Source organism: Mus musculus, chromosome 4 (assembly GCF_000001635.26).
Source record: "Mus musculus strain C57BL/6J chromosome 4, GRCm38.p6 C57BL/6J".
NCBI classification, from domain to species: Eukaryota; Metazoa; Chordata; class Mammalia; order Rodentia; family Muridae; genus Mus; species Mus musculus.
The window spans coordinates 137,535,308-137,559,474 of NC_000070.6; the positions used below are offsets into that span (position 1 = coordinate 137,535,308).

The 24,167-nt window shown below is 54.2% G+C and overlaps 1 protein-coding gene and 1 non-coding gene across 6 annotated transcripts in view; both read left to right on the forward strand.

Annotated features, from left to right (window-relative positions):
• Hspg2 (perlecan (heparan sulfate proteoglycan 2)) overlaps positions 1-24,167 on the forward strand; it is a 101,880-nt gene that overhangs the window by 66,557 nt on the left and 11,156 nt on the right. For 4 of the 5 annotated variants that reach the window (XM_030253228.1, XM_030253229.1, XM_006538573.2 and 1 more), the window contains 40 exons: positions 34-198; positions 313-423; positions 2,878-2,978; positions 3,064-3,244; positions 3,795-3,920; positions 3,994-4,146; positions 4,230-4,372; positions 4,664-4,799; positions 4,888-5,042; positions 5,352-5,502; positions 6,101-6,246; positions 6,334-6,469; positions 6,924-7,075; positions 7,205-7,340; positions 7,432-7,583; positions 8,217-8,346; positions 8,535-8,686; positions 9,058-9,196; positions 9,281-9,432; positions 9,971-10,106; positions 10,212-10,363; positions 11,248-11,386; positions 12,714-12,865; positions 13,039-13,183; positions 14,225-14,370; positions 14,672-14,813; positions 15,034-15,185; positions 15,498-15,639; positions 15,757-15,897; positions 16,485-16,619; positions 16,788-16,969; positions 17,472-17,667; positions 17,868-18,047; positions 18,289-18,549; positions 19,782-19,986; positions 21,333-21,430; positions 21,867-22,133; positions 23,506-23,615; positions 23,783-23,930; positions 24,007-24,123. In XM_030253228.1, coding sequence (XP_030109088.1) covers positions 34-198; positions 313-423; positions 2,878-2,978; positions 3,064-3,244; positions 3,795-3,920; positions 3,994-4,146; positions 4,230-4,372; positions 4,664-4,799; positions 4,888-5,042; positions 5,352-5,502; positions 6,101-6,246; positions 6,334-6,469; positions 6,924-7,075; positions 7,205-7,340; positions 7,432-7,583; positions 8,217-8,346; positions 8,535-8,686; positions 9,058-9,196; positions 9,281-9,432; positions 9,971-10,106; positions 10,212-10,363; positions 11,248-11,386; positions 12,714-12,865; positions 13,039-13,183; positions 14,225-14,370; positions 14,672-14,813; positions 15,034-15,185; positions 15,498-15,639; positions 15,757-15,897; positions 16,485-16,619; positions 16,788-16,969; positions 17,472-17,667; positions 17,868-18,047; positions 18,289-18,549; positions 19,782-19,986; positions 21,333-21,430; positions 21,867-22,133; positions 23,506-23,615; positions 23,783-23,930; positions 24,007-24,123 — 6,063 coding nt within the window. Of the gene's footprint in view, positions 1-33; positions 199-312; positions 424-2,877; positions 2,979-3,063; positions 3,245-3,794; positions 3,921-3,993; positions 4,147-4,229; positions 4,373-4,663; positions 4,800-4,887; positions 5,043-5,351; positions 5,503-6,100; positions 6,247-6,333; positions 6,470-6,923; positions 7,076-7,204; positions 7,341-7,431; positions 7,584-8,216; positions 8,347-8,534; positions 8,687-9,057; positions 9,197-9,280; positions 9,433-9,970; positions 10,107-10,211; positions 10,364-11,247; positions 11,387-12,713; positions 12,866-13,038; positions 13,196-14,224; positions 14,371-14,671; positions 14,814-15,033; positions 15,186-15,497; positions 15,640-15,756; positions 15,898-16,484; positions 16,620-16,787; positions 16,970-17,471; positions 17,668-17,867; positions 18,048-18,288; positions 18,550-19,781; positions 19,987-21,332; positions 21,431-21,866; positions 22,134-23,505; positions 23,616-23,782; positions 23,931-24,006; positions 24,124-24,167 lie in introns of all 5 variants that reach the window. The other variant, NM_008305.3, reaches the window with a different exon arrangement.
• Positions 2,979-3,063, forward strand: Mir7018 (microRNA 7018). Its single transcript, NR_105985.1, has one exon. It is a non-coding gene; the product is annotated as a microRNA 7018 (primary transcript).

Sequence of the window (24,167 nt, forward strand, 5' to 3'; positions counted from 1 at the left end):
CGGCTGAATGACATCCTTCTGCCACTCCATTAGCAAAAGAGTCCCTGGAGGTTCAGATCCATCCATCTCGGAGCGTGGTTCCCCAAGGCGGCCCACACTCCCTGAGGTGCCAGGTCAGTGGGAGCCCACCACACTACTTCTACTGGTCCCGTGAAGATGGACGGCCCTTGCCCAGCAGCGCTCAACAGCGGCATCAAGGTACTCGTGCACCGACCTCTGTCCCATGAGTCAGCCCTGTTCCTGTCCTGCTTGCGGGGGTGGGGGTGGGGCTTGAGCTGGAGCTAGACCTAGACAAGTCTCTCCCCACCCCAGGCTCTGAGCTCCACTTCCCTAGCGTGCAGCCCTCCGACGCCGGCGTCTACATCTGTACCTGCCGAAACCTGATTCACACGAGCAACAGCAGGGCTGAGCTACTGGTCGCTGGTGAGTCCCCGCATCCCTGGCCTAGCTAGAAGCTGCCAGGATGCTAGAGAGGATAGTGGCTGCTGGACAAAGATATTACCTGTGGAGAAACAGGGGATGATGCATTCACACCTGCTCCCCAGGCAGAATCCGCAGGACTCTGCCATCCATCCTTAGGGATGAAGGGAGAAGATACCGCCTTGGGTCTGGGCGCCGTTTACTGAGATGAGGAATGCTCAGCCTGTAAAGTGTCTTTATTTGGGTTCCCCAAAGCAGAGACACTGTAGGATCCCAAAAAGGGAGGGCAGCAGAGAAAAGAAGGTGTCAGACAAGGAAGACATGGTCAAGTGAATGGCTGTCGCAAGCAGATTTTCCCGAGTTGTTTAATGGGACGAGGAAACTTGGAACTCCAGAGTCACCATGTTCTACGTGGTCTGTGTGTCCCAGCTTGTCTTGGGCATTAGCTGAGTTTTATTCAGGACAGGCACTAGATAGGATTGTCCACCAAGCTCCAAAGCCAAACTGTCACACTCAAGAGGAAGGGTGGAAAAAGCCAGAAGAGAAGCCAGCGGGATTGGAGCAAGTAGGGAAGGGGTGTCTAGGATGCAAACTGGGGCAAGGGCCTCCGGGAAAGCTGCTTGTCCAACACTCTGTGGAAAGCACGGTATAGGCAGGGAAAACATGAAGGTCGGACTGACAAGACCAGCTGAATGAAGTGGGAGCGCGAGCGGACACTTGGAGCATGTGGAAACTCCTCCAAGGATCGTGGCTCTGAGCAGGGCGCATGGCAGCTGCCTTTAAGGCTCATGCTTAGGAGGCTGAGGCAGGTGGATCTCCAGATGGAGGCCAGCCTGGACCACGTATGCAAGACCCTGTGTAGGAGCGGGGGGAAAGTCTCAGCTCTGGAGAGAGGTCAGAGGTCAAGTAAGCAATGCAGAAGCATGTGGAAAAACGTGGAGTTAGAGGGGATAATTCCAGACATGGAAATTTCTAGAACAAATTGGTCAGTGAAGCAAGCGGCAGGGATTGATATGGTGTAGGAGGAAGTCCTCAGGAAGGATTCAGAGCTCTGAAATGCAGGGTGGGGTGGGGCAGGCAGAAGCATGGTCACATCCTTCAGGGACCAGGGAGGAGGAAGGGAGAGTTCAACTGCGGGACGGGGAGGGGTAGACTGCACAGAAAGGTTAGACACTGGGTGGCCATAGAAATACACCTGACTGGCAGATTCTGTCTTCTAAGCAAGTGTAAGTTGAAGCCATGGGCTTGACGGTGGAATGGTGGGTTGACAGGTTGAGGGGGCTGGGAAAAAGTAAGAAATAGCTGTCTCAGGGCTCAAACTGGAAGCAGAGAAGAAGCCAGACAGTGTAAAATGTTGAGAGCTCATCTGTGGCCTGGGATGAGGAACTGGGGCCAGTATGCTCTCGCTGGACCACATGCTGACTGCTCGGTGCTGGCAGGGGAGAGATCTGATCAGGTTAGGCCAGGAAGGTGCAGGGAGGCACCAGGAAGTGGAATGGCATCCCAGCTGTACCAGGAAGAAAGAGATATCCAAAGGAGATGCGCTGGGGATGTGGCTTAGCTGATCGAGAGCTTACCAACCATGTGCAAAGCCTTGCATTTGAACCACACCTAAGCTGGGTGTGGGACTGGAGATATGGCTCAATGGTTAAGAGCATATGTTGCTCTTCAGCATAGGTCACTTACAATCACCAGTAACTTCAGCTTCAAGAGGATCTGGTACCCTCTTCTGGCCTCTGTAGGCACCTATACTCACAGGTATATGCACACATCCACATATACACACACTATACATACATTCATATATGTATGTATATATAGAGAGAGTTATATTAATATAAATATATAATTATACCTAGTACATATTTATATTTTTATATTATATACAGTTTATATTACATAGTTATATATTTTTAAAGAATTATTTGTTTACTTTATGTATATAAGTACACTGTAGCTGTATCAGACACACCAGAAGATGGATCTGATCACTTTTCAGATGGTTGTGAGTCACCATGTGGTTGCTGGGAATTGAACTCAGGATATCTGGAAGAATAGTCCGTGTTCCTAACCACCAAGCCATCTCTCCAGCCCTCCCATTTTTATATTTTATATTAAATATATATTATGTAAAAACTAGATGTGGTAGCACAAGCCTGTAATCCCAGCTCTTGAGAGGTTGAGGCAGAAGGATCAAGAATTTAAAGTCATCCTCAGCTACAAAGGAATTTGAAGCCAGCCTGCAGTACCTGAGACTCCATCTTCAAAGAGAGGGCACTGGAGGCACAGAACCAGGAAGATCTCTGAATCTGGGGCCATCCTGGTCTATATAGTGAGTTCCAGGCCAGCTAGGGAAACAGGAAGACCTGTCTCATAGAAGGGGTCAGGAAAGCAGGCCTAAGAGGAAGTGACACAGAACCAAAGGTGTGGCGCTCACTGGAGACTTCCCACTCACAGAGGCTCCCAGCAAGCCCATCACAGTGACAGTGGAGGAGCAGCGGAGCCAGAGTGTGCGGCCCGGAGCTGACGTCACTTTCATCTGTACGGCCAAGAGCAAAGTGAGCAGACAGGGAGTGGTGGGGGAAGTCTTCTCCTGGGCTCCCTGAGCCCACACGTAACCCTCACCCTGCTGCCGGCTTGCAGTCCCCAGCCTACACCCTGGTATGGACCCGTCTGCACAATGGGAAGCTGCCGTCCCGTGCTATGGACTTCAACGGCATCCTGACCATTCGCAATGTGCAGCCAAGTGACGCGGGCACCTACGTGTGTACTGGCTCCAACATGTTCGCTATGGACCAGGGCACAGCCACACTGCATGTTCAGGGTATGCCTTGTTGTGATCGGAGCCTGGCCCCAGGGTTCCCCCTATACTGTAGCTCTCTCTAGGCTCTGAAGAACTGGGGTACAGAAGGACAAACTGTACCTCAGTCCTCCTGAGGCATATGTCCTAACCGAGGTGACCCTAGTGAGAGAGCAGACACGGACTCTTGTGCATGGTGATGAAAGCCAGGGGTGGGAGGGATTGAAGGGCGAGAAGTGAGAGGAAGATGGTGAGGGCCTGTAACCCCAGAGGTTGGAGGTTGAGGCAGAAGTACCATGAAGTTAGAGAGTCTGGGCAGCATTGTGAAGCCCCTTTAGAAAGAGGAGGGAGGGCACCATGGGGAGGTCTTAGATCAAGGCTCATGATGTTTCCAAAGCCCTCGCCGACCCTGGCTCCCACCCTCACCCCAACCTCTCAGCCCCCCACCCTCAGCTACTGCACGGCAGAATGGCTATGCAGGGCTGGAATAGAAGCGGAGACTGGCAAGGGGCTATAGCTGAGAGTTGGAGATAGTCCCCACCGTGACTGTATCTTATCCTTGCTTTCTTGTTAGTCTCAGGTACCTCCACTGCCCCTGTGGCCTCCATACACCCTCCACAGCTCACCGTGCAGCCGGGACAACAGGCTGAGTTCCGCTGTAGCGCCACGGGGAACCCCACCCCCATGCTGGAATGGATAGGTGAGACTGGCTGTCCTGGGTAAGGAGGACAAGGGCCAGTCCCGGGGTATGCTGACCCACATCTCCCGACCAGGGGGTCCTAGCGGCCAGCTTCCTGCGAAGGCTCAGATCCACAACGGCATCCTGCGCTTGCCAGCCATTGAACCCTCGGATCAGGGCCAGTACCTGTGCCGTGCCCTCAGCAGCGCTGGGCAGCATGTGGCCAGGGCTATGCTTCAGGTGCACGGTGAGAGGGCCGGCCTTGAAGTGGGGTGGTGAGGGTGGGAGAACCTTAGAGAGGGCACATCTTCACAGGGGTTCTGTCTGCAGGGGGCAGTGGACCCAGGGTCCAGGTTAGCCCCGAGAGGACCCAGGTGCATGAAGGCCGCACAGTGAGGCTGTACTGCAGGGCAGCAGGGGTACCCAGTGCCAGCATCACCTGGAGGAAGGAGGGAGGCAGCCTGCCCCCACAGGTGAGCCAGCCTGGCTGTCCCAATAGAGTCACAGCATTCATCCACCTGTCCCTCCATGCTCTCCCCTCCCCACCCCCAACCCCGGGCTCACTGAACCTCCTACTCAGACTCTATACTCTAGTCTTTCCTCCCACACCCCACTCACCCCTTTATAGCCTAATTCCATGGTCCATAATTCCATAGTGACTCCATTCTAATATTCCCAACTCATCTTGGTGGAGGGCTTGATCCTTTCAAGTCTGCACTGGCCCCCTCACAAATACCTGAGCCTTCTCTCCATGTACGTGGCAGGCCCGGTCAGAGAACACAGACATCCCCACACTGCTCATCCCAGCCATTACAGCTGCTGACGCTGGCTTCTACCTCTGTGTGGCCACCAGCCCCACAGGCACCGCCCAGGCACGCATTCAGGTGGTCGTCCTCTCAGGTATGGGGCCTCCCTCCGGGGCGGGCTGACATTTTGGGAGAGGTGAGCCGAGGCCCTCTGAGGCATGCTCACTCCGCTGTGGCTACAGCTTCGGGTGCCAACTCAGTGCCAGTCAGGATAGAATCCTCGTCGCCATCCGTGACTGAAGGACAGACGCTTGACCTTAACTGTGCGGTGATGGGGTTGACCTACACCCAGGTCACATGGTACAAGCGAGGGGGCAGCCTGCCTCCCCATGCCCAGGTAGGAGGCTTTTTCAGCCTGGGGCTGGTACTTGGGATGGAGGCACAGGCTGTGGCTAGCTTGTGAGTGGAGGCGGGGGCGGGGGGCGGGGTAAGCAGGGGGAAGTGGGCGGGGTCTTGGTGTTTTAGCTGCCTAGCTGTGTGTCTGTGGTGTAGGATCAGGACATTTCCCTCCCTCCTGGCTCCCAGCCTGGCGTGAATGGCTCAGAGTAGAGCCTGTGGGTTGGATGACTGAACTTTTGTGGCTCAGAGGGAGTTGGGATCACAGCTACAGCCTCAGCTTCACTCACCTTTGCCCCGCCTGGCCCAGGTCCACGGCTCCCGGCTGCGGCTCCCGCAGGTCTCACCGGCAGACTCCGGAGACTATGTGTGCCGAGTGGAGAGTGACGTGGGCCCTAAGGAGGCTTCCATTGTTGTCTCTGTCCTTCACAGCCCCCATTCAGGCCCCAGCTACACCCCAGGTGAGGTGACAGGGGAGCTGACAGAGCCATAGGCTCTCCCAGGCAGAGAAGGATGCTCATGATCTCTCTCTCCAGAGACATCAGGATGCAGGGGCATCCTGTCAGCCTCTGCCGCCTGTTCTGGAAGCCAGCAGGCTGGGGGTGGAATGGATGCGGATCTAGCTTACCTCAAGCTCCCGGAAGCTCTCCCTGCATACAGTAGTGTTGGCTTCCACACTGAGTCAGGAGTTAGGCTGATAGGGATTCAAATCTGGGCTCTGCCCTTCATCAATCTTGAGGTGATTCTTCGACCTCTGGCAACCTCATTTTCCTATTCTGGGTAGACTGTGCCATTTGTAGGCTACCCTCTGGGTATGGGTGTGGCTTAAACACCTGTCAGGTCAGGATATGCTTAGCTTGATGGGAAAGGTAAAGTTGTGCTAGGCATACTCTTGCCTGCCCTGACAGAGAAAGTCCTTGGCTCCCTAAATCTTCTCATCTAGAGGTCCTAAGGGCGACAAAGTCCTGAACTGGAGATGGGCCAGCAAAGGGCACTCACTGCTTCACTCAGGGGGCTGGAGGTTCAAGGCTGGCCTCTAACCACCCTCTCTGTGCCCAGCCACCAGCATCACCCCACCCATCCGCATTGAATCCTCGTCCTCCCACGTGGCCGAAGGACAAACCCTGGATCTGAACTGCGTGGTGCCTGGGCAGGCACAGGTGACGTGGCGCAAACGTGGAGGCAGCCTTCCTGCCCGGCACCAGGTAACACCGTCCCAGGGTCAGCCTGCTAGAGGGAATGGATGGGGACACTTTAAGCCCTGCCTAAACCCCAATCCTGCCCGTTTGCAGACCCATGGTTCCCTGCTGAGACTACACCAGGTGTCCCCTGCCGACTCAGGCGAGTATGTGTGCCATGTCGTCCTGGGCTCTGAGCACACAGAAACCTCTGTCCTGGTCACCATCGAACCTGCCGAGTCTATCCCTGGTGAGTGGCTCCCAGTGATACAGATAGTTGCAAGAGGCAGAAGACTTCTGGGGTGTGACATCCCTAACTGTGACTCCTACTGCTAGCTGGGGACAGTCGGCCACCTGGGCTCTGCCTCCAGGGCTCTACCTAAGCAGATTGCTTTGTCTGAATGACCCAGGTCTTCCATCAAGGTCTTCTCGGCCATGTCTCCTGACTTCCTTCTCCCTGGTAGCCTTACTACCTGCCTGTCTGTCTGTTTGTCTGTCTGTCTGTCTGTCTGCCTGTCTGTCTGTCTTCCTGCTTCCTTCCACGAAGAAAACTTGGGCTCTTCTTGGGCTCCGGACCTCAAGACAGGGCTGTCAAATTTCTGAAACAGGGGTCTGACCTCAGATTACAAGGCTGAGCCAGCTCCAAGAGGGAGCTTCAGCTGTGTCTCTTGGGAAATATCTGTTACCTTCCCCTGTCCCTACAGCCCCTGGGCCTGCCCCTCCTGTCAGAATTGAGGCCTCATCCTCCACTGTGACTGAGGGTCACATGCTGGATCTCAACTGTGTGGTGGCAGGACAGGCCCACGCGCAGGTCACATGGTACAAGCGTGGGGGCAGCCTGCCAGCCCGGCATCAGGTACTCACTCATAGAACGTGGAAGGGTGTGTGGGTGGTAGGCTATATAGGGGTCACAGCCTGGCAGGCAGGTATGGAGCCCCTGCTGGGCTCTGGGAAGGCCTCTTATATCCCTGTCATGGCTGGCCAGGTCCGCGGCTCCCGCCTGTACATCTTACAGGCTTCCCCAGCAGATGCTGGAGAATATGTGTGCAGGGCAGGCAATGGGCAGGAAGCCACCATCACAGTCACGGTCACACGCAACCATGGGGCCAACCTTGCCTACCGTGAGTAGCCCACTCGGCTGGGCTGGGATGCGGAGGGAGGGGAGGCTGGAGCAGCTTTGGGGAAGATGTTTGACTGTGTCTTTTCCTGCAGCCCCGGGTAGCACGTCACCCATCCGCATTGAGTCCTCTTCCTCTCACGTGGCTGAGGGGCAGACCCTGGATCTAAATTGTGTGGTGCAAGGACAGGCCCATGCCCAAGTCACATGGCACAAGAGAGGAGGCAGCCTGCCTGCCCGGCACCAGGTAGAGGATAGGGGATGCAAAGGAGCCAAGAAGATGGGAGATTCTGGATGGGAGTGGTAATGCGGGCCCCGTCACTCAGGTGTGTTCTACTGTAACTAGGCCCAAAGCGAATGCTGGGCCAGCCTAGGTATGAATTGTAGTCTACTATCCTGACCTTAGGCCGGTTGCTCAGCCTCTCTGTGCGGTAGGTTCGGGGTTTACAAGGAGATAGTAGTCTGTGCGCTCAGAGTTGTCTCAGGGCCAAGTTCAGTTGTCTTTCGCTCACCTTGGGCATAGTGCATAGCTGTTGTTGCCGCTTATCAGCATGTGTGCTGGGCTTTGCAGCCTTTGATCCCACTGACTGCAGCATGCCTCTGCAGCGGGGATGGGGTGTGTTTACAACTGTCAGAGCTCCACTGCCGAGGGTCTTGACTGGGATCAGAGGCTGTGTTCTTAGCATTGACTCAGTGTGGGAAAATGTGTGCCAGTTCTCCGGGGGCTTCTCCCAGCAGCCCCAACTCCTATGACAAGACCCAGCCAACCCACAGCTGATGGCCAAGCCATGGGGCTAAAAGAGGGCAGCAGTCTGCCTATTATGGGTGTTGTGTTGGGGTCCTGGGAGGAATCCCCCTAATGTCATACTCTCTTGGCCAGACCCATGGCTCCCTGCTGCGGCTGCACCAGGTGTCTCCTGTGGACTCAGGAGAATATGTGTGCCGAGTGGAGGGAGGGGCCGTGCCTCTGGAGAGCTCTGTCCTGGTGACCATTGAGCCTGCAGGCACTGGTAAGTAGCCGTGTTGAGAGGGGATGGGGAAAGTGGATAGAGCTGGATATCACACACGGAGGCTCCTCGCTGCGACCATGGCAGGACCCAGAGGTGACACAGCCTACTGTACCTCCATGAGTCCAGGAGTCCCTGACCCTATTCATCTCTCAGCTGCTGGAGACCAACCTTCTACCCTTTATTGCTAGCACCTGGGGTCATCCCTCCAGTCCGAATCGAATCATCTTCCTCCCACGTGTCGGAGGGGCAGAGTCTGGATCTGAATTGCCTTGTTTCTGGGCAGACTCACCCCCAGATCTCCTGGCACAAGCGTGGGGGCAGCCTCCCTGCCCGGCATCAGGTAGGAGATGGGAAGCAAAGGAAGAAAACAAAAGAGCCGAGCCCTGGTAGCTGGGAATGAAAAGACACAGGCTGTGAGCGCAAGCATAGCACAGCGGTTCAGGTGTACTCTGCCACTTGCCTGCTGAGTGACCTTGGGCCAGTTCCTTCACTTCTCTGATCCTTAAGGTCATCTCTCGAGTGGATGTCCATGTCATGAGTGCTGGCCCTGTGTGCATCCGGTGGCAGGCCCAAGGGGACTTAACGGGTCCTAACCTGTGCAATCACTAGCTAACTGGGCTGCGGGGAGGGAGCCAGAGAAGGCAACCAGAGTCTGATGGGTGACCGCCATGCTGATCTCTGAGCCTGGTGCCTCTATCCCCTTCTTCCCAGGTACATGGCTCAAGACTGAGACTTCTCCAGGTGACCCCAACTGACTCTGGAGAGTATGTATGCCGAGTCGTCAGTGGCTCGGGCACCCAAGAAGCTTCTATCCTTGTCACCATCCAGCAGACCCTCAGCCCCTCCCACTGTGAGTGTCTTAGGGAGGGCAGTGAGTAGCAGGGGCTGTGAAGGGCCCAGCTGCACCCACAGCCTGCATCCTGTTTCGTCGCAGCCCAGAGCGTGGTGCACCCAGTGCGCATTGAATCCTCGTCACCTTCGCTGGCCAATGGGCATACTCTGGACCTGAACTGCCTGGTTGCCAGCCTCACCCCCCACACCATCACCTGGTACAAGCGCGGAGGCAGCTTACCCAGCCGGCATCAGGTACAGAGCCAATAGATAGGGCAGCAGTCTGGTAGGAAGTCCAGAGTGGATTCTAGCCCCTGGCCCTTGCTCTCATTCAGTCACTCAACAAACACTGAGCATCTCTGCTCGGTAGGCTTGGATTGGCACTAGGTTATAGACCCATCCTGCTGGTCCTGGTTCCAGCTCCTCTAAAGAGGTTGCTGAAGCCACTGCTTGTGTCTGGCACTGCTGAGCCCAGTAGAGTAAGACAGATGTCAGCCCTCATACTGCTGGTAGTTGGAAGGGAAGCTGACATTCTAAACGACAGAAGGATGTGACAAGCGGGACCCACTGTGGGCACTCAGGAGGCCTTTGGAGAGATGAGGTATAGGAACAACACAAAGACTAGAGGCTCCTTCCACAGGACTCAGAACGTGTCACGCTAGATGCCTTAAGAAGGCACTGAGGCTGCTGGGCACCCAAGCCAGGTCGGGGAGGGGGACTTCCGGAATCCGGTGTTCACAGCGCCTAGCGATACTTAGGTGCTGCTTCTATTTGCTGCCCTCTGCCCCTCCAGATTGTGGGCTCCCGCCTCCGGATCCCTCAAGTGACCCCAGCAGACTCCGGAGAGTATGTGTGTCACGTCAGTAACGGCGCTGGCTCCCAGGAGACCTCTCTCATCGTTACCATCGAGAGCAGAGGGCCATCCCATGGTGAGAATGTGGTGGTTGGGGCTGGGCAAGAGAGCCCTGGGGAGCCACAAGTCCCCAGCACTGTTGTCTGACTGTATTCTCTCCCCGACCCTGTTGTGTCCCCAGTGCCCAGTGTCTCCCCACCAATGAGAATTGAGACCTCATCTCCCACAGTGACGGAAGGACAGACCCTGGATCTGAACTGTGTGGTGGTCGGGCGGCCTCAGGCTACCATCACATGGTACAAGCGTGGGGGCAGCCTGCCATTCAGACACCAGGTACTGAGAGGAACTGTAAACTGGGGTGGCCCTCGGATCTCTCAGGGTGGTGGGGCTCTGTCTCATGCCCGGTACACTCCAGTGATCTGGACTTTGGGTAGCCAAAGGCAGCCAGCAGGCTAGGGACACAGCTCAACTGGTAGAGTGCTGCCTTGTGTGAGGATTTCCTCCCAAGAGCCAGGAGTTGTGCTGTGGTCCCAGCACTCAGGGGCTGAAGGGAGAAGGATTAGAAGTTCAAAGTGCGAGCTTTTGATGGTGCACGCCTTTTTGGCGGGGCATGCTTTTAATCCCAACACTTGGGATGCAGAGGCAGGTGGATCTCTGTGAGTTCAAGGCCAGCCTGGTCTACAGAGTGAGTTCCAGAACAGCCAGGGCTACACAATGAAACCCAGCCTGGGAGAGGGGGGTTTTCAAAGCTATCCTCCTCTGTATAGTAAAAGATCCAGGCCATTCTAGCCTGGGTGGAGCAAGTGCTGAGATCTGAACTCAGGTCCCCACACCTATGTGTGAGTGTTAGCCAGGTATTGTCCTGCACCTACCTGTAATCCCAACATTGAAGTGGGCAGAGACATGATGCTTCTGGGCCTTGCTGGTTGCCAGTCTAGATGGCCAAAACTCCGCCTCAAAGCAACAAAGCTTACAGTGATAGTGGAGGACATCTGGCGCCCTCCTCTGGTCTCCACGCGCATGCACCAGCACCTGCACATTTATAGACACAGCATTCGTACCCATACATACACACTCACACAACCACATATACACAGAAATAAATAAATAAATAGAAGATAGAGGCTCAGCAGGCTTGGCAAGGGGAGCTGGAGTCAGTAGGGGCCCTGTGGCTGCTGACCTCAGCTCTGTGTCTGCTCTATCTCTACCTCTCCTAGGCCCATGGCTCTCGTCTACGGCTACACCACATGTCGGTGGCTGACTCCGGCGAGTATGTGTGCCGAGCCAACAACAACATTGATGCCCAGGAGACCTCCATCATGATCTCGGTCTCCCCTAGCACCAACAGCCCCCCTGGTGAGTCTGACTTCTGACCCAGGAAAGGGACAGGAAGACACACAGTCCCCTGGGAAGAGAAGCCTTGAGTTGAGGCCCGTAGACCTAGGTGTAGGCAAGAGCAAGGATTTCCAAAGAGCATCTGTGTTCAGATCCTGCTGTGTCGCTCAGGACTAAGTTACACTTTGCCCCGAGCTTCAGACTCCTTGACAGTGAAACAGAGAAACAGATTCACCCCGGATCCGTAAAGAACTCAAATCTAAATGGCTCCCACCAGCCTTGGGTGGCGATTATAGTTAACAGGCCAAGATTGGTGGCGAAGGCCTATAATCTCAGCTAGGTGAGAAGCTGAGACGGGAGAATCCAAAGTTCAAGGCCACCCTGTGCAACTTAGTGAAACCCTATCTCAAAATCAAAGTGAGAAGAAGGTTGGAGAAGTAGCTCAGGGCTGACGCGCTTACCCAGCATGCCAAAGATCCTAGAAGCAACCCTAGGACTGCAGAAGGAAAAAGTAGAAAGAAAATGATTTGTAAGCTGGGGAGCTAGCTCTGTCGGTAAAGTGCTTACCACACTACTGTGGGGACCTGAGTTTAGAGCCCACATAAAAACACTGGATGGGATCTCACATGCTTGCTACCTTGGTATGGGGGAGACAGACAGGAGGATTCATCTGCCAGCCCAGCCATCTCAGCTTCCTTGGTGAGCATTCCAGGCCAGTAAGAGACCCCTATCTCAAAAAGACAAGATTAGCCAGACTCGGCTACAGAGTGAATCCCTGTCTCCAAAATAAATAAATACACAAATAAATAAAATCAGGATGGGTGGCTCTGAGAAACAGCACCTAAGGCTGATACACACACACACACACACACACTCACAGGAGCACACAGTTACATTTTATGCCAAACATGACAGCTTGGACCTGTAAATAAAAAAAATAAAGTCCAGGGGGCTGGAGCACTGATTGCTCTTCCAGAGGTCCTGAATTCAATTCCCAGCAACCACATGGTGGCTCACAACCATCTGTAATGGGATCCGATGCCCTCTTCTGGCGTGTCTGAAGACAGCTACAGTGTACTCATAAATAAAATGAATAAATCTTTTAAAAGCAAATAAATAAATAAATAAAGTCCACATAAAAGGACATTTCCATCATAACAGAATATGGAATTGGGAAGGTTAAATGAATTGGTCAAGGATGTGGGACCTTAGAGCAGAGCCTAGCTCACTGTTGGTGCTTGCCAAGGGAGTAGCTGAGACTGTCCTGGGCTACAGGCTTTGTGCATTGTGGAATCTAAACCCCACTTGAGAATCTGACTCAGGCCAACCTGCACTCCTCTGTCCTTAGCCCCCGCCAGCCCTGCACCCATCAGAATAGAGTCTTCCTCTTCACGTGTGGCCGAAGGACAGACCCTGGATCTGAACTGTGTGGTCCCTGGGCACGCCCATGCCCAGGTCACATGGCACAAGCGAGGGGGTAGCCTGCCCACTCATCATCAGGTATGAAATGGAAATGAGAGACGTTGTCCGGGAGCCCAGGAGGGAGGCCTGAGAGTGCTGCCGGGGATGCCGCACGTACCTGTCTGGGAAGCTGGACCCTGGCTCCCAACCTTCCGAGGCTCTTGCCTGACATCTTATTCCTGCTCCTCTGACTCTGCCCCACCCCTGGCCAGACGCACGGCTCAAGGCTGCGGCTATACCAGGTGTCCTCAGCCGACTCGGGCGAATATGTGTGCAGCGTTCTGAGCAGCTCTGGCCCTCTGGAGGCTTCCGTCCTGGTCTCGATTACACCAGCTGCCGCTAATGTCCACATCCCTGGTGAGGTTCCTTGTATGGGTCTGGCGAAAGAGACAAGGGAGAGAGAACAGCAGCTGAGCTGGGCAGAAGAAAAGCTCTTTGAGACCTGGCAGGCAGCTGATCACAGACTTCTGCCTCCTGTCTCTAGCCCACCCTTGATATTACAGAACAGACAGCCAGGCTGTGTCGTGTGGGTCCTGTCTCTCTCAGGGCTTGAGAACACAAGCTTGCAAGTGTGGCATCCGTGGGCTTGGGTCCCAACTGGGGATGTCACACAAAGAACTTGGCCTCTCCACCTTGCTGTCCTCAAGGGAAAAGAATAGTGAGGTTCCTACCCTCTGCTATCTTACCCAACAGGCCATTCAGTGAGGGCCCAAAGGCCTGAGCTTGTCCTGCAGGGTATTAGCAGTCATCTGAGGTGTGTCTCTCAAGGAGTGTGTACTAGCTGTGGGATAGCAACAACTGTGGCACCTCAGATCTGTTGTGGCTCAGGGTAGTTATCGCTGGGGCGAGGCTAAGAACTTCAAGGTTTTAAAAGCGATGCAATTAAAGGTAAACACGGGGAGGGATAGCATGGGGAACTGGGACCCAGCCGGGATGGAAACTCCAATCAGATGTGATGTCTGAATTGTCAGTTGCCCACTAACCAATCACGTGTAGTACATTTCATCCTGTTAGCCCTGGGGCAGTGCCGTCATTCTGCGTTTTAAGGTTAGGAAACGAGGCACTGAGGTAGCTTTCCAAAGATCACACATTAAATGGCCATGCTGGGAGTTGACCTCTTGAGGTCTGGCCCCAAGGTCTGAGTTCTTAGCTACCATCTTACTGGAGACTGGGAAGTGTCAGCGACTCCATAGAGAGGCCTGGCACAGTGACTCTGAGAGTTCAGAGTTGCCAGGGATGGGGTGGGGTGGGTGAGGAGAAATAAGGCCCCCACCCCACCCCACCCCTATCGTCAGAGAGCTCTACCCTCCAGATCTGAGTGGCCTTAAAAGGGAAAGAAGCCCTCGATCGATTCAGTCTACCCAGTAGGCTAAGAGGCCTTAATCACTGATCCCTTAGGTGTAGTCCCGCCCATCCGCATCGAGACTTCCTCCTCCCGAGTGGCTGAGGGGCAGACCCTGGATCTAAGCTGTGTGGTTCCTGGGCAGGCCCATGCCCAGGTCACATGGCACAAACGTGGAGGCAGCCTGCCCGCTGGGCACCAGGTACAGAGCCTGGGAGGAGCAAGCACGTGCCCCCTCCTCCCCATTCCTGAGCCTATCCCTGAAGGGAGGTTGGCCCCAGCAGTCAGTGATAGTTTGGGGAACTTTGTACAGCCACTAGGGACAAGAGGTTGCAAACAGACTGAACACAACAGGACCGCCACCAGTCCCCAGCACCTTGCTATAAGAGAGGACATCACTTCTTCTAAGACCCTACCTCCTGAACTCTACTGTCTATGGCATAAGGCAGTTTTGTGTAGCCCAGGGTGGCCCAGCCCTTCCCCACTCCCTCCCCTCCGTGCAGGTCCATGGCCACATGCTGAGACTGAACCGTGTGTCCCCGGCGGACTCTGGCGAGTACTCATGCCAAGTGACGGGCAGCTCAGGTACCCTGGAGGCTTCTGTCCTGGTCACCATCGAGGCCTCTGAACCCAGCCCTATCCCTGGTGAGTGACAAGCGACTGTGGGTGAGGTACTTCTATCTGCCTTATATTCCTAAATCAATGAAAACCCAGTCCTGTGTCTCAAGAAAACATTGTGGACCCAGGGAAGGGAGATTTCCTTGGCTGATGTGGCTCGGCCATGTCACCTCTAAGAGAATCACCACAGTTAAGTCCTTGCCCTCACACCCGGAGCCTTAACTGTTCCCCATCTCTGTGCCAACAGCCCCGGGCCTGGCCCAGCCTGTCTACATAGAGTCCTCCTCCTCCCATTTGACTGAAGGGCAGACTGTAGATCTGAAGTGCGTGGTACCAGGGCAAGCCCATGCCCAGGTCACATGGCACAAACGAGGGAGCAGCCTGCCTGCCCGACACCAGGTAACTAGGTCAGGATGGGGAGAAACCCAGGGTAGGCACCGTCTCCTCTCGTAGACTCCTCTGCGCCTAAGCCTCATGCAGACTCTAGTATTCATGGGATCGTGGGAACCAGGTATCTGTCAGGGAATTGTTCCCCAGACGGAGAGGCCTGGGCTTTTACCCTTTAGCATTGTTTGGCAGCTTGCATTTGAGGGAGCTTCCTCTTCCTCTGTAAGGAGAGTGGGTTGATTTCAGAGATTCCACACAGCGCTGGAGGCCTAGCTCCTGACTCTCCAGAACCCTTGATGGCTTCTTTCTCTTTCTCTCTGGCAGACTCATGGCTCCCTGCTGAGGCTCTACCAGCTCTCCCCTGCTGACTCCGGCGAGTACGTGTGCCAAGTGGCTGGTAGCTCCCACCCTGAGCATGAGGCTTCCTTCAAGCTCACAGTACCCTCCAGCCAAAACTCTTCCTTCCGTGAGTGCGGGGTGTGTGTGGGGGGGGGGATGCCAGGAGTGGGGAAGGGAGCCTGGAGCCTAGGCAGGACCTACCTGGATAGAGGCAGCCTACTGAGCCCGGTGTCTGACCTTGCAGGCCTCAGAAGCCCCGTCATCTCCATTGAACCACCCAGCAGCACGGTACAGCAGGGCCAAGATGCCAGTTTCAAGTGCCTTATTCACGAGGGAGCAACGCCCATCAAGGTTGAGTGGAAGATTCGGGACCAAGAGCTGGAGGGTGAGTGTCTGGCTGCCTGGGCTGGTGGCAAAGGGAAGGACCATCCTCTGTGATGGATCAGGGTTGCCATGTAAAAGATGGAGCAGGACCCAGGAGACTCCAAGGACCCCCACTTTCTGCCATCTTTGATCAAGTCCCACGCCCTGGCACAAAGGATCAACAGTGGGCTCTCCCTCCCTTGCCTTCCGTTATAGTGTTGATATGATCAAATACCCAGAGGAGAGCAACTGGGGGTTCTGGGGGAGGACTTATTTCAGGTCCCAGCTTGGGAGTTACAGTCCATCAAAGCAGGGAAGTCAAGGCGGTAAGAGCTTGAAGCAGCTGCTCACTGGCATCCACAGTCAGAAAGCAGAGAGAGATGAATGAATGAACGAACGAATGAATGAATGTTCCGTTCATGCTCTCTGTTCATAAAGGCCAGAATCCTCTGCTCAGGGAATAGCTTTCTTCACAGTTATGTTAACTGTCTTCCCACGCCAATTAACCCACTCCGGATAATCCCTCACAGGTCTGTCTCCAAGATGATTCTAGATCCTATTGAGAGACAGTTGACACTAACCTCACCCTTCCCCAATGCAACCCTACAGACAACGTCCACATCAGCCCCAACGGCTCCATCATTACCATCGTGGGCACCCGGCCCAGCAACCATGGAGCCTACCGCTGCGTGGCTTCCAATGTCTATGGTATGGCCCAGAGTGTCGTCAATCTCAGCGTGCATGGTAAGAGACACCAACCCACCTATGGCTTGGCCCCTCTCGCCAGCCCAGCTTCTCCACGTTTAAAGCCTGCCCCACCGCTGCACACCCTGTACATTAGCAGTCACATAAATGGTATTCAGCTGTGGCCTGGAGTGTACCCCAAAGCTCTGCCTGTCATTTTTCTCTCAGGGCCCCCTACGGTGTCTGTGCTCCCCGAGGGCCCTGTGCATGTGAAGATGGGGAAGGACATCACCCTGGAGTGCATCAGTTCTGGAGAACCGCGCTCTTCCCCTCGTTGGACCCGACTCGGCATCCCTGTCAAGTTGGAGCCGCGGATGTTTGGGCTCATGAATAGCCATGCGATGCTGAAGGTGAGCGTGGTTTGTTCCGTGTGTGCATCTGAGGTCTTTTCTATGGCCTGACTGAGGCAGGTGCCTAGAAGGGGGCATAAGTAGGTGGACAGAGAAGAGGAGGAAGGTGGAAGATGGAAAAGGAGAAGGAATGGCACAGAAGCCCAGGGAACAGGTGGTTGAGTGATAGGTAGGTTGGAACCTAAGCAGATGGACAGACTCCATGGGAAGTTGGAAGGATGAACAGTCCAGCAGCACACAGAAGAGCTAGGAAGGAAGGCACCGGGGGAATGCAGCTCAGTTGAGAAAGGGCTTGCCTACTGTGAACCAAGCCCTGCCTGTACTTGAAGCATTCAGGTGTGGAGGCAGGAGGCTCAGGAGATCACCAAGTGTAGAATTCGAGGTCAGCCTGGGCTACATGAGACCACTGCTCAGAAAACAAGTAATAATCACAAATCAAAGGAAGGGACCCATGTCCAAGTTGTCTACTGTACGCCCCCCAAACCCGACTTCTTTCTTTTAGATCGCATCCGTGAAACCATCAGACGCAGGCACCTACGTGTGCCAAGCCCAGAACGCCCTAGGCACAGCACAGAAGCAAGTGGAGCTGATCGTGGACACTGGCACCGTGGCCCCGGGGGCTCCCCAGGTCCAAGTTGAAGAATCTGAGCTGACCTTGGAGGCTGGCCACACGGCCACTTTACACTGCTCAGCCACGGGTATGGTGCGCTGGGGACCCACAGAAAGGCAGATCAGGGCTGCCCCATGGCTTGACTGCATCTGAAGATTCTCATATCCCAGAAACATCCACTTAGCCAGCCCCTGGAGGATCGGGTCACTTAGGACCTTTTCCTATCACCCCCACACCTGATTGGTCCCTGGAACAACCTAGTGACCAGTGCCATCTTCAACCCCATAGGCAACCCTCCACCCACCATCCACTGGTCCAAGCTGCGCGCCCCACTGCCCTGGCAGCACCGGATAGAAGGCAACACACTGGTCATTCCCCGGGTGGCCCAGCAGGACTCAGGACAGTACATCTGTAACGCCACCAACTCTGCTGGGCACACTGAAGCCACCGTTGTCCTGCATGTGGAGAGTAAGGCTCCCGTACCCTCTCCTTGGACTTCAGTCAATGTTGCATGGAGGCCTATGTTCTCCTGCCAATCTCCTCCCTGGGCAGAACCCCGGGATCCCCATCCATCGGGAGACTCCAGAGCCCACCCTGGCTGCCACCCATGTCTCCCCTTGGACCCCATGTGCTTGATTGCGCTACTTGGATCCAGCTTCCTACTGTGGCCTCTGCCCTTTCTGACCCGATCTCTTTGCATGTCCCCCAGGTCCTCCATATGCCACCATAATTCCAGAACATACCTCGGCGCAGCCAGGGAACCTGGTTCAGCTGCAGTGCCTGGCTCACGGCACGCCCCCGCTCACCTACCAGTGGAGCCTTGTGGGCGGCGTCCTCCCCGAGAAGGCGGTTGCCAGGAACCAGGTGCTGCGCCTGGAGCCCACAGTCCCCGAAGACTCTGGCCGCTACCGCTGCCAGGTCTCCAACAGGGTGGGCTCCGCGGAGGCCTTTGCTCAAGTCCTGGTCCAAGGTAAGGAACCAGAGTCTTGGTGGGAAGCCAGGAGCCAGCCTCCCCACAGGCCTTTACTTGACCGGCATGTACACTTGGGATAGAAAGGCCTCCGCCTGTTTACCCATTTCCAGCGAGCATCCTTCTCTAAAGCCAGAGGCAGGTTCCATATCCAGGAAACCCCTCCCTCCATCTCTGTTCTCGCTCCCTTGTTTTCAGTCTGCTCTCTACCTACTCAGTACTTATCAGGAAAGTTACATCACCTGCCAGACAGGGACGACACTCAATGTAGGACTTGGACCACATTGTCCCCAAAATTCCCAAGCTTGTCCACTACAGGCCCAGAGAAACTAAAGTAAACACGTGACTGAAACAGAACGAGTGACTGGGCCATCTCTTACAAGCCGAAGGATCCCAGTGTATCTATGACGACTCTAACATCGCTACGGCCTCCTACAGAGCCTCACAACCCTTTGGACACGAAATTCTAGGAACAACCGAACACCCAGCTCACTGGTCAAGAGCCTAGATTGTGGCTTCAGAGATAACTTTAGCTAAGTTATCTCACCTTGAACCTCAGTGGGTTTTTTTTTTTCATCTTATGTGTTCCCTTCCCAATCATTCTTGTCTTAAGCCACTTTCCCTGCCAAGGATCCAAACTCTGAGAAACAGAGCCCCACCCCACCATGGCCCTTACATGCATCGAATGAGTGACTGAATAAGTAAACAGGCGAGTTGTTCTGTATTGAAAGGACTTTGTCGTCTGGCTGGAGAGGCTGACAGAAGAATGTCCCTGGAATTATTGAGATGAGGGTGTCCTGGTACCTGAGCGTGTCAGGGATATAACGTATCCATGTGTATGAAAGAACCATCTGTGTCAGCTATGACAGTGTGTACCTTTGTCCAAGCGTATCAAGACACGGGGCTGAGGGAGCACTTGAGCCTAGGAGTTCAGTACCAGTCTTGACACCAGATCCTCGTCTCAAACTCCTATCATAAAACCTCACATCATTAGTCTGGCTTTGTGGCTCAGTAGATGGAGAGTGTGTTTAACGTGCAAGTTCGATCCCCAGTACCACATTGACTAGACGTGGGGACACTTGCCTGTAATCCCAGCTTTCAGGCAGGGAAATCAAAACTTCAAAGTTCAAGGTCATCGTTGGCTACATAGTGTCTGAAGATAGCCTGTGCTACGTGACACACTGTCTCAACCAATCAGTCAATGGATAACTGAATCTCCCATGTCTCCACAGGCTCCTCTAGCAATCTCCCTGACACTTCCATCCCAGGAGGATCCACACCCACTGTGCAAGTCACTCCTCAGCTAGAGACCCGGAACATAGGGGCCAGCGTTGAGTTCCACTGTGCTGTGCCCAATGAGCGTGGCACCCACCTTCGCTGGCTCAAGGAGGGCGGTCAGCTGCCTCCTGGACACAGTGTACAAGATGGAGTCCTCAGGTGAGTCCGGTGTTGGGTGAAGACTGGTCTCTGCCCTGCTTCCCCCAGCCCATCCCCTACAGCCCAAGGCTCACTAAGACTGAGTCACTTTACCTGCCTATGGGGCCCACCTCAGAGCAATGTCCCTGAGTGAGCTGCTGGTCCTCTCTGGGCCTTAGTTTTCACAGCTGTAGGCTATGAAATTGAAGTGCTGTTGTCTCCAAAATGCTTGATGCTTTCCTTGTGCCCAGAAGGCCATGGACAGTGGCCGGTCGGTGTTCCTTCGCTTCTGGTTTTGCTTGCTTTTTGGTATAAGATTTCTGAGACCAGGTCTCTGTAGCTTGGGCTGGCTTGAACTCACTATGTAGATCAGATTGGCCTCTTAACTAGCTGTGATCCTCCTGCCTCAACCTCTCAAGAACTGGGATTACAGATGTGAGCCGCTGTGCCCATTAAAGGCAAGCCAACGGCTCTGGGATCAAGAGATCTGCAGTTTGCTCCCTGTGAGACTTTGTGCCAGTATGACAGTGAGCCTTAGAGCAGAAAATCTGTTTGAGATGGCTGTGGTAGCCGGGCCTTGTTACACAGGCCTGCAATAGGGAGGCTGAAGGAGGAGCATCCTGAGTTCAAGGCAACAGAGTGAGTTAGGCCAGCCTGAACAACGTAATTGAGAGTGTGTTTCAAAATAAATAGTGAAAATAGAAGCAAAAGGTCGAGCACTGGCCTACAGTGGTGAGGCCTTAAGTTCAATGACAATTACACGGATAGAGGATAGATAGATAGATAGATAGATAGATAGATAGATAGATAGATAGATAGATAGATAGATAGATGATAGGATAGATAGGTGATAGATAGGTGATAGATTAGATAGATAGATGATAGATTGATAAATAGATGTTATAAAGATAGATATATAGGTGATAGATTAGATAGATAAATAGTTGAGATAAATAGATGTTAGTGGATAGATAGATGTTAGGTAGGTAGGTAGGTAGGTAGGTAGATAGATAGATAGATAGATAGATAGATAGATAGATAGATAGATGTAGTGCATCATCCTGCCCACCTACATCCTGGTCTCTGATGCTGGTCCTGGAGCTGGTCTATCTCATGTTTGTGTATGCATGCCTGCATGTATGTCTGTGTGTGTGCATGTGCATATGCATGTACTTGTGTGTAGACCAGAGGACAATTTGCGGGAGTTTGCTCTCCTCTTTCACTCTATAGAACCTAAGGATTAAACTCAGGTCAGGGACAAGCGCCTCTATCCACTGAGCCATATCTCAGCAGCCCCAAGTTCTGTTTTAACTCACAGATGCAAAACTGTTGCCTTTACTTCTGACGGCACCCTCCTTCCTTCTCAGAATCCAGAACTTAGACCAGAGCTGCCAAGGGACATATGTCTGTCAGGCCCATGGGCCTTGGGGACAAGCCCAGGCCACTGCCCAGCTGATCGTTCAAGGTAGGAGGTGGCTTCAGGCCTCTGCAAAGAGCAGGGCCAGAGATGAGCAAGGAAAGGGGTGATGCATGACCCTGCCTCTGCTCCTCAGGAAGCCCCGTAAGTGAGCACGGGTCACTTTCCTTGCTTGCACCTTGTATGGAGTAATGGCTGTGATCAGTGTTGCAAGGAAGGGAAGGGAGATGAGCGCATGAGTGGGTGCTCAGCAGAGCAATAAAGGCTGAATTACCAGCTACTTGGGTACGAGAGTAAACAGAGGTTTAACGAGGGATGCACGCGTGACCACGTTATATCGCTCATGGAATATGTCATGCGTGGCAGTGCTCCGAGTCATCCTTCTCCCAGACTTGATCTCACTCTGGCCTGGCTCAACCCCCCTGCCCCTCCCTACCACCATGCCCCTCCCCCAGCCCAGCTCACCACTCTGCCCCTCCCCCAGCCTTGCCCTCCGTGCTCATCAACGTCCGAACCTCCGTGCACTCTGTGGTAGTCGGCCACTCTGTGGAGTTTGAGTGCTTGGCCCTGGGTGACCCTAAGCCTCAGGTGACATGGAGCAAAGTCGGGGGACACCTACGGCCTGGCATCGTGCAAAGCGGAAGCATCATCAGGATTGCCCACGTGGAGCTGGCTGATGCAGGACAGTACCGCTGTGCAGCTACCAACGCTGCGGGCACCACCCAGTCCCACGTGCTGCTGCTAGTACAAGGTAGAGATGTTGAGGGACTATGGAAGGGACCTGGAAGGGACAGGACGCTGAAGTGCTGCCAGCTCCATGGTGCTGTGTCACTCACTCCTATGCTTTCCCGGGGATCTCCTTGTGTTCCTGTTTAAGGGACAGCTTTCCCAGCAAATGAATGGATGTGAGTGTTTGTCCCAGCAGGCTCTGTGCCAAGGGCTATCAAGAAGAGAAAGTAGGCCTGATGTGGTGGTGCGTGCCTTTCGTCCCAGCACTCTGGGGAGGCAGAGGCAGGGGGATCTCTGGGCTCACTGACTCCAGAGGCAGTGGCAGGCCAGTCTCTGAATTTGAGGCCAGCCTTGTCTATACATATTGTGTTCCAGGCCAGCTCGGGGTACATAGTGAAATCCTGTCTTTTAAAAAAAAGAGAAAGAGGAGTAAGGGGAGGAGCAGGGGGAGGAGGAGGAAGAGGAGGAAGAGGAGGAGGAAGAGGAGGAGGAGGAGGAGGAGGAGGAGGAAGGGAAAAAGTAGCCCTTACTCAGATGGAGGTGACCCATACCCTAGTCTGATGGTAGACCTTACGGTGGAAACAGACGGTGCGAAATCAAACAAGAGTGTTGGTGCACACTTGCCATGCCAGCGCTCAGGAGACTGAGGAAGAAAGAGCCTGGGTTTGAGGCCAGCCTAGGCTACATAATAAGACATCATCTCAAAATAAGTCAATCAACATACACCTATCCACCTATAATTCAGCACCTCCAAGGTGAAGGCAAGAGGATTCATAAGTTCAAGGTCACCCTGTGCTACACAGGGCAGGAAGAGACCCGGCCTGGGCTATGAGAGACCCAGCTTTTTTAAAAAGGGAGGTGGAGACAGCATAAAGGCACTTGCTGCCAAGCTCTAGGACCCACATGGTGGAAGGAGAGAACCAACTCCTGCAAGTTGTCCTCTGACTTCCATACACATACCATGGCATGTGGACACACACACACAAGTATGAACAGGCCAATAGACATAATTTTAAAATAAATAAAAAGACATCCTGGGAAGGAAAGACACTATAGGCACACGGTAGACACAAACCTGTTTTCTTTAAAGGCAATTCCTATTACTCCAAACTCCGAGACTCACCTCGTCCTGCTCACTTATACTGCCTAGTCCCCCTTCTGAGGTCCCGGTTGTACAGAGGTCTGCTCAGGCACGAAGTGATGTCAGCTCTCCTGGGCCTGAGCTGCAACTGTGCCTGGCCCCCTCTGTCCAAGCAGGAGTGAAAGTCACAGCCCCCTCATTCACACAGTGAGCACAGTGCCTCTCTTGCAGAGTCAAATGAAGACTAGAAAAACATAAGGTGGCATGAAGTTGTGTGAATGCCATTATGTGATGGCTCTGTCTGTCCCCTCAGCCTTGCCCCAGATCTCAACTCCCCCGGAGATCCGAGTGCCTGCCGGTTCTGCGGCTGTCTTCCCGTGCATGGCCTCAGGCTACCCGACGCCTGCCATCACCTGGAGTAAGGTAAATGCTGGGCAGGTGCCAGGCGACATTCTTCCAGGCCAGGACGAGCTCTGAGCCAACTCAGTGCCAGGGGACCTGATCAAGAGTGAAAGTCCAACCTGAAGACCGGCCTGGGGCAGAGGTAGGGGCATGAGCCAAGGCCAGGCATTCAGTACCAATATTTGTAGGTGGACGGTGACCTGCCACCCGACAGTCGCCTGGAAAACAATATGCTGATGCTACCATCAGTTCGCCCCGAGGATGCCGGCACCTACGTGTGCACTGCCACCAACCGGCAGGGCAAGGTCAAAGCCTTTGCCTATCTGCAGGTGCCAGGTAGGAGCACTCCGGCCCTAATGGGGAACATACGCCAACTCACCCACAGGGGTCTCTGACAGTCTTCTCTCTGCAGAGCGAGTGATACCCTACTTCACCCAGACACCCTACTCCTTCCTGCCACTTCCCACCATCAAAGATGCCTACAGGAAGTTTGAGATCAAGATCACCTTCCGGCCAGACTCTGCGGATGGTGAGCAGGCACCTCGTGGAACTGGGAGACTGGCCTGGGGTCGG